Source organism: Electrophorus electricus, chromosome 15 (genome assembly GCF_041902795.1).
Source record: "Electrophorus electricus isolate QZ-2024a chromosome 15, ASM4190279v1, whole genome shotgun sequence".
NCBI lineage: Eukaryota > Metazoa > Chordata > Actinopteri > Gymnotiformes > Gymnotidae > Electrophorus > Electrophorus electricus.
Window position 1 is genome coordinate 10,396,418 of NC_137511.1, and position 11,707 is coordinate 10,408,124.

At 38.7% G+C, this 11,707-nt stretch overlaps 1 protein-coding gene and 1 pseudogene across 2 annotated transcripts; both read right to left on the minus strand.

Annotated features, from left to right (window-relative positions):
- Nucleotides 1-1,210: 1,210 nt before the first annotated feature.
- On the minus strand, nt 1,211-5,268 carry tvp23b (trans-golgi network vesicle protein 23 homolog B (S. cerevisiae)). 2 transcript variants are annotated; one of them, XM_027031721.3, is made up of 7 exons: nt 5,183-5,268; nt 4,265-4,341; nt 3,939-4,083; nt 3,329-3,418; nt 2,941-3,078; nt 2,606-2,734; nt 1,211-2,376 (listed from the first exon to the last, which is right to left on the minus strand). In XM_027031721.3, the coding sequence occupies exons 1-7, from the start codon at nt 5,192-5,194 to the stop codon at nt 2,350-2,352; spliced, it is 618 nt and encodes a 205-aa protein (XP_026887522.2). In that variant the 5' UTR covers nt 5,195-5,268; the 3' UTR covers nt 1,211-2,349. The 2 variants fall into 2 exon arrangements, with proteins under 2 accessions (XP_026887522.2, XP_026887523.2); XM_027031722.3 differs by lacking the exon at nt 5,183-5,268 and having other exon boundaries at nt 4,256-4,341.
- Nucleotides 5,269-5,814: 546 nt separating this feature from the next.
- LOC113591260 (tripartite motif-containing protein 16-like) lies at nt 5,815-11,691 on the minus strand (annotated as a pseudogene).
- Nucleotides 11,692-11,707: the final 16 nt, after the last annotated feature.

Consider the following 11,707-nt stretch of genomic DNA (forward strand, 5'->3'; position numbering starts at 1 on the left):
AATTAGTATGTTTTTTACTTAGTATTTACTTAGTATGTTATTGCATATTTGGGTTAGTTGAAAGACAAGTGTTTTCAATAACAATATATATTTTAAAGAATATCATTTGATATATTGATGTATTTGATATATTTATATATTGATGTTATTTATAAAGGCTCACCGAAAGATATTGAACATTTTGTGCTGTATATGAACTGTTTAGATTTACTCATCATTACTCATCAAGATTAAGTTTACTCATCATGTGAACACCAAAAACTGAATTTTTGGATACTTCATACTGATGGTCAAACTGGTCTTCTCTTTACAGGAAAACACAATGGAATGTGCTCCTCCAGTTTCATTAAAACATGGTTTGCCCTACAGTCTGTCTCCAAGACCCTGACATATATTTTCTAGTACAGCTGATTTCAAGGCTAGAGCTCAGACCTATACTATGATTTTCATTCCTGTGGCTATACACATTTGTCTTGATTCTGCTTTGAAGAAGGTATGCTCTTCATATCAACTGGGACACCAAAGGGAGGCTCTGAGGGAAAGATAAAAAAAAATTCTCATGTTTTTTAAACCAACATTTAGTGCCTATAGCTATGAGATTAAGAACATCAGTAACAATGACTGATAGATCTTTCAAAAATAAGTATGAATTACCTGACCTTTTTCTAGAACCCCTTTGTGAGATTTGAGAGACAAACACACAGGTGTATATTTTCCCACTACCTCAACAACTCTTTCTACTGCCCAGGGTAATTTTCCTTGACACTATTGTACTTCAAGCTCTTAATTTGTAAAACGCAAAACTTTTACCCACCCTCATACTTTAAAAACATAAGATTAGACATTTTATAAATCTTTAAATGTTTTGGTAATCAATTTCCACTTGTTCTTTATTGTATGTAAAACAAGTCAAACTATGCAGACTCAATTAATTGAATATATGTGTGATCTTTCTGTCACTTTACATCAGATAATCATGCTTTTTCAGATTTACACTTCCATGACATTGATATGGTTTTGTTGCAAAGAAGACAGGGGAGTTCAAGATAAAAAAATCATTGCACAAGGATTTGTTGGAACTTTCATCTTTGTCCCCTAATGGTATGATCAGATATTGCTTTTTTATTAACTATTTTTGAAAAATGAATCATAGACAATTTTATTGATAAAATATCCCCAGTGGAAAAAATGGTCTTAAAAAACTGAAGTATACATTTATTGTTTTAATTTCATCAAGGAGGGCCCCATTACTTTACACAGAGAGAAACCATTCAAACCTGATCTTAATACTGTAATCTGCAAGGACTTTCAAATGTAATCCAAAATTTTATTTTAAATATCACAAAAACATTATTAAAGTTCACATAAAGAGTTTCGGAAATGTTATATTCACATTCACAAAACAAAATATTTTACATAATTTCATATACACAAGTATGTACATGTTTTAACACATCTACAAATGTCAATAAAACATCAGTAAAAAGCACACAAGACATTACATGCTTTGTAGTTTTAATAACATGGATATAAACAAAAGGTATGTTTATATGTATTAGGGCTGTACAAAATGATCAAAAAGACCATACTGAAAATATATTGCTACATATTGTGAAGTCGTGCAATATCTAAAATTGCACAAGTGAACCCTTGATTTGACATGATAAAAAGGCTGATCTAAAGAAATTATTTTAACCAAACTTGGAATTTGTGAAATCCATTTTTATCAAAAAAAATTTAATACTGTTTGAGATTGATCAGGTGCTCTCAACACACAATAAAAAAGTCTGTAATCTGTTAAAGGGCCATTTGCATATTTCAGCTCTTTGCAATATTAATAGTACAAGGGCTAATACTGCATTAATAAATAAATATATTGTACAGCCCTAAAATAAACTATAATTAATAAAATAGGAAGGATTAATGAATAACTCTGTGAAAAAGCAGTCTTAGTCATTTTAAAACACCAAACAGATGAACAGATGATTTGTGTAGAACACTTAGACTCTAAAGTCTCTGAGTCTGGGCTTTTGACAAAGGACTTCATTCAACTGTCCCTATGATTTATCAGAGCAAGATACACAATTTTAAGTCCAAAACCTTCATGTAATCTTAAAGTACATCCTAAAGTTTTAAGTTAATAATTTAAAGAAATCTGAACTCCCAGCATTTTTTTGGTTTAACTTCTAAAAATTCTATGATTATACTAAATGTAAAATGTCTGTTCAAAATAATGTAGTTGCAGAGTCTGCTGTGTGGATCTAAGTAACATGCTGCTGTAAAAAAGGTTATTTCTTTAACACTTCGCAAATGTAATATTGCAAACAGTAAAATGTTCTCAGATCCTCTTCATGATCCCTCCTGCTTACTCACAGCCTTCATTAAAAAAAAAAACAAGCAGGACAAAATGTTAGCATATACTAGACAAAAAACATTTCTGAACTAAAGGTATTTAGAAACATTCAATATCAGTATGAATACCACAATTACGCTGTATTTGCAAACATCTCTCTCTTTTTTGGTTGTACATCTCTTTCTTCATGTACCATCTGAACCAAAGCAAATAACCAATAATCAACTATATAAATACACACCAGAAACACACCTGTTTGAAAAAACGTTTTCCTAAGTAGCTGGTGGCCATGTTCTTCAAGTTAGTCCTGGTGCCTACTTTACAGCGCACGTACCCGTAGAGATTAGCCCCCTGCAGGACGACACCCATAATCACCACCGCCTGCACAGAGCAATTACACATGAGCCATTCCATCACCCCAATCTCAACATCAAACACACCAATAATAATGAACACAAGAACCCTATCCGTCAATAAAAAAAAAAGTGTTAATACAAAACACATAGCACCCACTCCATTAACCCAACTTCAACCACAATTACTGTTGACAGGTTTTATTAAGACATGATGCTTTAATCTGAGCTCACCAGCCATTTGATGTTGAAGGAGAGAAGTGCAGTGAAGGTAAAAATGATCCAGAGGACAGGGCAGATGATCAAGCCCAACCAGAAGATCCGCTCCTCAGAATCAGATGGGAGAGAGGATGGAAGCTGCTTTACACTGCCCTGCGCACAGCACACGCAAACCAATGTCACTCACACATGCATACAGCATGCAGTTTGTGGGTTAGGACAAAACTCTGAATATAGTTAGATTTCCAGGAGCAGGGCTAAAATGTGGGGCAGCACATGACCAAGAGGACAGTAAAACTAAACACTGCAGAGTGGTAAGAGCAGGATTTGGTTAGTATATTGCAGTTTGTAACTACCTCGTTCTTACACAAGACTCAAAGACAAAGACAACACACAACCTTACCTTCCTGGACTCAAACACCCAGTGACTGTTCCCATCATCATCCACCTGGTTCCACCAGCGCAGGCCCACCATCAGACGACCTGTGATGTTCTGACACAAGCACAACCTATTAAAGTGCATCTCACACACAAGAAATAAAGCCTGCCTTTATTACTGCAAACAAGACCTCAGAACAACCTCAGAGTTGCTGCAGTTAGTTATCTTTTCAACACCAACTGTCAGTCTGACTCTCTCTTTCCTAGCTATTCAAAACTTACAATCAGCTCTGCTCAGAGAAAACACACCTAATAAATAGAGACATATTGTTTGGGAATGCTGGCAAGCATTAAGAGCCAACTATTCTTCTATTATGAGCTCTTGTAGACTGTGTGTGTGAATTACTCCAACTACTACTGCTGGTATTGCACCATCCTGCACCAAATAAAAGTTTGGGAAGCGGAAGTAATGCACAAGTTTACACTAGTTAATAACTACAGAAGACATCACTCCACACAGTAGTGATTTTAATGCGCTTCCATTTTAAAGGTACTTTTAAGTGAATGAAGACTACTGTGCCGTATTGTCTCACTAGCTGGATGGAATAATTGTGAAACTGAACCCAGGCACTAACCTTTACTGTCCAGAAGTCACATGACAGGAGGAGGATGATGGTGACCATGGAGGCGATGAAGCTGTTGCTGAGCCGTTCACACAGCAGATAGATGAGAGTTGCGCTTACTCGGAAAAACAGGTGGAAGAATGAGGCTATGGGGTGCCTATAGGGACAAAACACATTCAGCACCTGGCCCTCAAAACTGAGACAAATAATGCATATATTTATGTACACATGCATTCGTGAACAAACAGCAACATACATACTCTCATGAATTTAACATCACCAAAGACGAATGTCACAACTATCTGATACAAATTTATCACAAAACATACTAGGCTCACTTGATTTTTGATTTTCGAGAATTTCTGGCAGAATCCTCTTCTGCATCAAACAGTGATACTTCATCATCATTTGAATCCTGTAGATTAAAGCCAGTCAGACCTTATTAAATAAGTATTCGTCTTCCATAACTGGATGATTCATATTGGTTTGGCAACTAGTGCACTTATTTACTTGCCTTGTGACTTTGGCCTAAAACTTACACTATGCAATTTCTGTTATATTCAAAGATAAAAACAAAGGCGACCGCATGTGCATTAAGCAGAGAGCTAACAGTTAGTTTACTTGAAAGTGCGCAGCGACAACGGACAATGTTTCTCAAAAGCACCAAGAACATTGCTCTGGTACACCCATTACGACGGGGAAAGCTTTCACCAGGACAACGTTTCAATCTTAACGTTATTAAACTTGATAAAACACTACGTTTAAAAACGCAGACAGGGCAAATATATGAGCAAATTAATATAGCTAGGTTGCATTATGAAAGCATTGCGATTTTGCCGGAACCAAACAAGAGGGGATGCGATTAATGCAAAAACATCGCTCCTGGATAATGTGCATCGACTTCTCCACTGCTGTAATAAAAGCTCTAGCCTTCCTAGCCGTCCTAGCTCTAGCCGTCCATCAGTACCAATTATGACCTCAAGTTATGGTTTGTAATGCTAACTGACCATGTCTGTCGGACATTTTTTTTGTAGCTAGCTTTAAAGACATGGCAATAACTACCTATCCAGTTAGCTGGCGTTAGCTAACTAAACTAGCCAGCCAACGTAGCTTGTGATTAGAAGTATCCTCAGCTAAGATGTTCTATAATTTCAAAACATTAACCATGCTATCTCCTATAGATAATTTAGAAACAGGTGTAATTTGGGATTTACATATGCAATGAACAAAACATGAAATAACGCTAGCAAACGTACCAGCATTAGCATTGTTATCACGCTGGAATTGCTCTACACTTCCGGTGAGCTATAACTGTTTCCGTCGACGACATGTAGCGCTGTTTCAGTGTGCGTAATTTTAAGTTATTTCTGTTAAAAATGTGTGTGTGTGTGTGTGTGTGTAATATATATATATATATATATATATATATATATATATATATATATATATATATATATATATATATATATATATATATATATATATCATATATCATATATCATATATATATATCAAAGATTAATTCAATCCAGAAGTCTTATTTTAGACATTTTTGCAGGCTTAACAATTTGAAGAAAGTAACAACAACAACAATAATAAATATGTATGGATATGTGTGTGTGTGTGTGTGTGTGTGTGTGTGTGTGTGTGTGTGAGAGAGAGAGAGAGAGAGAGAGAGAGAGAGAGAGAGAGAGAGAGAGAGAGAGAGAGAGAGAGAGAGAGAGAGAGAGAGAGATCTACTTATTGAAAGTCACTGACTGTTACAGTGGTCAAGTGATGAAAGTAAAAAAAGAGAATTTGCCTTTGTTATACACTGAACCAGAATTGTGATGAACTTAGATATATTTGAACAAATGAACAAATGAATGTGTGTTATGGTGCCTGTGTGCTAGAATGATGAGGGGCTGTTCAGAGGGAGCTCTTGCCCTGGCTCCACCAGCACCACCACATTCCCTTCTTGGGAAGCCAGCAGGCAGGGTACAGTGGCTTCGTCAGCTCTATCCGGTACTGGTTCAGCAACCCCATGTATACACCTACCGCATAGAATGCAAGCATGCTGCGGGTATAGTCCACGTACACGCCCAAGCGCATGGCTATTGGGGCTGTGACTGGCATATCCTCTACCGCATGCCATACAGAAAAGCTTTGCCCATTCCACTACAGACACCAGGAAGCACTGCTGCCTGCCAGGCACCCCTCAGCTTCGGTGCTCCACCAAGCGATGCCCTTGTAGGCCACACCTATGTGGACTCCCTTGCCACTCAGGTCCACCTCAAAGTAGTGGCAGCCCAGGTAGAAGCTCTCTGCTGCTAGCACCTGTTTCCAGTGCAGGAAATGCTCGGACCTGTCTGGGTAGTGATTTTGCCATGGTGTTGTGTTTGTCACCTTCCTCCCATCATTCATCAGGCACAGGAACTAATGCACTGTGGTTACATCAAAGGTCAGTGCAGTGGCATCTGCATGACAGAGTGGAATGGAGAGCAGTTTACCAAATGAAAAGTCTTTTTCATCATGCATTTTCATTTCAGTTGGTCTAAAATCTCAGCAACTGGGAAATGCAGTCCAAATGCAGTACAATTGAAATGAGGAAGAAAGGAGTATTTTTATGTTTAAAGTTAATCTAAAAGTATATGTTCAAAGTTAATCTGACAAAATGCCACTGTACTGTAGTAAATTAAATAAATGATATCATTGTGTCAGCAGTGATATTTTACATTCATTTGAATTGTGTCTTGTCTTTTGCCTCCCAGAATTAAATTAAATAAACACACACACACACACACACACACACACACACACACACACACACACACACACACACACACACACACACACACACACACACACACACGAAGGGCTGTAATGGTCAATGCTACTGTCTGCAGTGTATTCTCATATTTGAGGAAGTCTGTTCCGCTCTTTGGTTCAGGTAGAGAGATGTTCTGCTTTATATCACTGTTGAACTGAGTCCTCCACAACAGTATTATCTGTAGTATCAGATCAAAGCTGCACTGACGTATTAGAAAAACAGTATTGCAGTGATTATATAAAGGACACATTTGTTCTTATATAAGAGCGAAATACTTTTGCTAGGTTTCTGAGACAATACAGCACTATAACTTAACAACTCTGTCTTAGTGTTGCTCTGGTAATCATCTTATATATAGATAATAACTCCATTTGTTCCTGAATAATGCGTGAAAGTCCCGTGCTGACCATTTCTGTAGGCCTCTGTGAGAGTGTTGCGATATGAGGTAACCAGACTATCACACAGCTCCTGGGTTTTGCATGTGATGACATGACTAAGGGAGCAACTAACATGTCAGACCAATGGCCGCAGCGGGCAGAGGCACATGAGAGCTGTTCTTCTTCCACTGGGAGTACTCCTGTAAACACACACACACACACACACACACACACACACACACACACACACACACACACACACACACACACACACACACACACACACACATACACACACACACACATACACACACACACACACACACACACACACACACACATACACACACACACACACACACACACACACATACACACACACATACACACACACACACACACACAACTCCTCATTTTTTGTGAGAGAATGTTTTGTGTTTTTCCTTTTCTTTTCTGATTCTTTTCATTACATTTTTCCTCTTTTTACCCTTTCTTGCTCTTCAGTCACAGGTGGTGTGTGCATGGCAGAGAAACCTCACACTCAGTATGAATAGCTCTATTACCCTCTAGCCAAACATGACCCAGGTAGGTTGCCAGCAGCCTTCCTGTGTGCTAGAATGGTGAGGGGCTGTTCAGAGGGAGCTCTTGCCCTGGCTCCACCAGCACCACCACATTGTCCTTCTTGGAAAGCCAGCAGGACATCTTCCTGTGGTTGTGGAAACTATGTTAATCTGTTTCAGAAGGGTCAAATTATTGGCATGCATCAAGCAGAGAAAACATCTAAGGAGATTGCTGAAACTCCTAAAATCGGGTTAAGAATTGTCCAACGCATTATTAAAAAGTGGAAGGACAATGGGGAAACATCATCTTTGTGGAAGGAATGGGATCAGAAAAAAATCTTGAATGATCGTGATCGGCAATCATGTAAACATGTGATGAAATCAAGTCGTGGAAAAACAACAGTAGAACTCAGGGTATATTTAATAGTGAAAGTAAGAGCATTTCCACACACACACAATGTGAAGGAAACTCAAGGGATTTGGACTAAACAGCAGTGTAGCCTCAAGAAAACCACTTGTCAGTGAGGCTAATTGGCAAAAACGTCTTCAATTTGCTAGGGAGCAGAAAGATTGGACTCTGGAGCAATGGAAGAAGGTCATGTGGTCTTATGAGTCCAGATTTCCGCTGTTCCAGAGTGATGGGCGCGTCAGGGTAAGAAAAGAGAGGCTGCTGAAGTGATGCACCCATCATGTCTAGTGCCTACTGTACAAGCCTGTGTGGGCAGTGCTATGATCTGGGGTTGCTGCAGTTGGTCAGGTCTAGGTTCAGCAACATTTTTTACATTTATGGCATTTAGCTGACATTTTTATCCAAAGCAACTTACAATTATGACTGAGTATAACTTGAGCAATTGAGGGATAAGAGTCTTGCTCAGGGGCCCAGCAGTGGCAACTTGGCTTGAACCAGCAATCTTTCAATTACTAGTACCTTCCAGTACCTTGATCACTGAGCTACCACTGCCCACGTTATGTGCCCAAAGAATGAGGTCAGCTGACTACCTGAATATACTGAACGACCAGGTTATTCCATCAATGGATTTTTCCTTCCCTGATGGCACAGGCATATTCCAAGATGACAATGCCAGGATTCATCAGGTTCATTGTGAAAGAGTGGTTCAGGGAGCATGAGACATCATTTTCACACATGGATTGGCCACCACAGAGTCCAAACCTGGACCCCATTGAGAATCTTTGGGATGTGCTGGAGAAGACTTTGCACAGTCATCCAAATCGCCCATCATCAATACAAGATCTTGGGGAAACATGAATGTAACACTGGACAGAAATAAATGTTGTGACATTGCAGAAACTTGTGGAAACGATGCCACAGTGAATGCATGCCGTAATCAAAGGTAAATGTGCTCCAACAAAATATTGGAGTGTGTGATCTTTTTTTTGGCCAGGCAGTGTATAAAGCTCAAGAAAGGTTCTTGTTTTCCTTGATTTCTCATTGATTTCTCCTTTATTTCCAGTTTTCTCTACATGTGTGATATACATAGACACACATACACAATCACACACACCCTCAGTCACACCATCTCCCACACCCACACACAGCTACAGGAAGGCTACTGGTACCTGGAGGAAGTGCACATCATTCTGGACCTTGGCCAGTTTCTCAAGGTGTGCTTGTGTTCTCTTTAGTTCGGCACAGCAGAGCTGTTGGTGGAGCCGGACACTGTGTACCCGATGGATCATCTGCTGCTGCTCCACCACCACAGCCTGAGGGAGCTCGACTTGTACCTTCTCCAATATTGCCTGTAATACAGAGAACTGCTCTTGCAGAACCTTCCTCACATCCTGAATACATACCTGCACCCCCCCCCCAACACACACAAAAATAAGACACACTGTCATCATGCAAAATTCAAACATGCATTTTACCTGAGCACCTACTCATGTTAAGGTGACACCTTGAAACTATTAGGTAATCTTTCTTCTCAAAACTGAGGTGGTGTCCAATTCCTGTAGATAGAACAGCCCTGAGATGACAGTGTCTGTCAGAGGTGACAGATGTTTTTGATTGTGACTATGAATGAATGTGAATCTGTGGTTAGTTAATATTTCTCTGTAATAATGCTATTATTTGCCATTATTATACTGAGTCTCTTGTAATTCACTGCAGAAAGCACGGAAACCAGCAGAAATGGTGTAATACCAAGAGTGTAATATCAAGAGTGTATATGCAGTCAAAAACATGCACACACATACACATGCGCACCCACCCACCCACACACACCCACCCACACACACATTTGCACATGCAACCATTTATCTAATTGAAAAGGCTGATTTCTGATCTGTTTGAGCATTTATGTGAGTATGATTGCAAACTTGGCAATGGCATTAGCAGGAGAACATGAATAGGAAGGTGAATTGTTTGAGGAGGATCTTAAAAAGCCATGAACATTTGCCACGAGAAATGCACATGTAGGTGTTACATAGGAAGAAACTATAAACATATGGATTGAGGAGAGGTTCATGATTTAGAAGAAGTACTGTTACAAATGTGTTATATTTTTAGGAATTAAATACCATGTCACATATTTTGCTAATGGTAGTCACATGGTTACCATTTTTTAAAATCTTATTTTTGAAAATGTGCTCATTAATCTTAATATTATTTTCTTGCTGTTTTGCCTACCCTGCTGTCACTGGACAACTATAGCAACTGAAGCATACTGTTACTGCTGCCCTGCTTTATTAATGAAATAGTGAATCTGCCTGTACCTCTACAGAGAGGTTGCTGCACTGTAGTTTGCATTGTCTTCAAGACATTTGTGTGTTTGTCCTCAAGCTCTTTCTGTGACACACACACACACACACACACACACACACACACACACACACACATACACACAGAGTCCATAGCAGTGACATATGTGTTGCATGGAATCAAAAGTTTAGATCCTTAGATCTTTGTCCTGCTGTCCCTAATCTGATAATGGGAGAGTACTGTGGGAAACTGCATTCTTCAGGCAAGTCCACACAAAGATGCTAACTTCAGGAATCTAGTTAAAAGGTATTTTTTATTCCACAGCAGAAGAATATAACATCTTTAGAGTGTGGAACTGTAAGTTGTAACTTCTCAGTGGTTGTATAAAGACAATGTATGCTTTGTGTCCAGTGTTGATCCTTACAGACTGGATGTGCAGTTCAGCTTTTCTTTTCTGTGCTCTGCTGCAGTGAAGCTTTCAAATGCCTGTAGACATTAGTGTTCAGCATCCCACCTATTCCTCTATGTTTGATTCTCTCACATCAAGTCTATTTGCCTGTAAATGGTAATCTGGATAAAAGATGGACCACTTTGGCCTGTTTTATTTCTCAGTAGATTTTATAGGCCGAAACAGGTAAATCAGGAGATTCTCTGTAATATTAAAATGATCATCAGAAAATTTTAAAACAGTTAATAACCTTGTACAAAATCGGCTAAAATTGTTTAACTACTGTTGTATTTGATGCTTTTTAAAAGTCTTGATTGAACAACTTAACTTTAATCTTCTTTATCTAACACAATCCAGAACACAGCTGTCAGTAGCATAATCCGACAGGGTATCATGACGAAGTTACTAGGGAGTAGTTGAGGACTGGGTTACTCCAAGAGTACAGAGTAAAGAGACATTATGATTGTGTCAGGTTGACTACATATGCAGCCTGTCTATGCAGTCAACCTGACACAATCATGTCTCTTTACTCTGTACTCTTGCAGTAAACCAGTTCTCCCAGTGACACCAGTAAGTCTGAAACAGGTGAAACCACTCAAACTTTAGTTTCACCCACCCACTCACAAGTGACTCACATAAATGAAATTACTAAAGTACTAGAACACTACCCTACCACTTGAAAAAGAACCAGAGAGACTAATTTAGTAGTATAACTGCACTCAGTAAAAAGTGTAAATAAGCAAATTAATAAATGATTACTACAAATTAGTGGAAGGCTTTTTCATTAGAGTGTTATAACTATGACTAACTATGACATTGTCTTCAACTTACTGTCAGAAGAGAGGAGACTTTCATGTAGTTTTCATGTAGT

What these genes read in the sequence shown, in the direction of transcription:
- tvp23b (XM_027031721.3), bottom strand. An exon ending in TCTCGAAAATCAAAAATCAA is followed by an intron (nt 4,084 to 4,264) that starts GTGAGCCTAGTA and finishes TTGTCCCTATAG; the next exon opens with GCACCCCATAGCCTCATTCT. An exon ending in GGGTGTTTGAGTCCAGGAAG is followed by an intron (nt 3,079 to 3,328) that starts GTAAGGTTGTGT and finishes TGCTGTGCGCAG; the next exon opens with GGCAGTGTAAAGCAGCTTCC.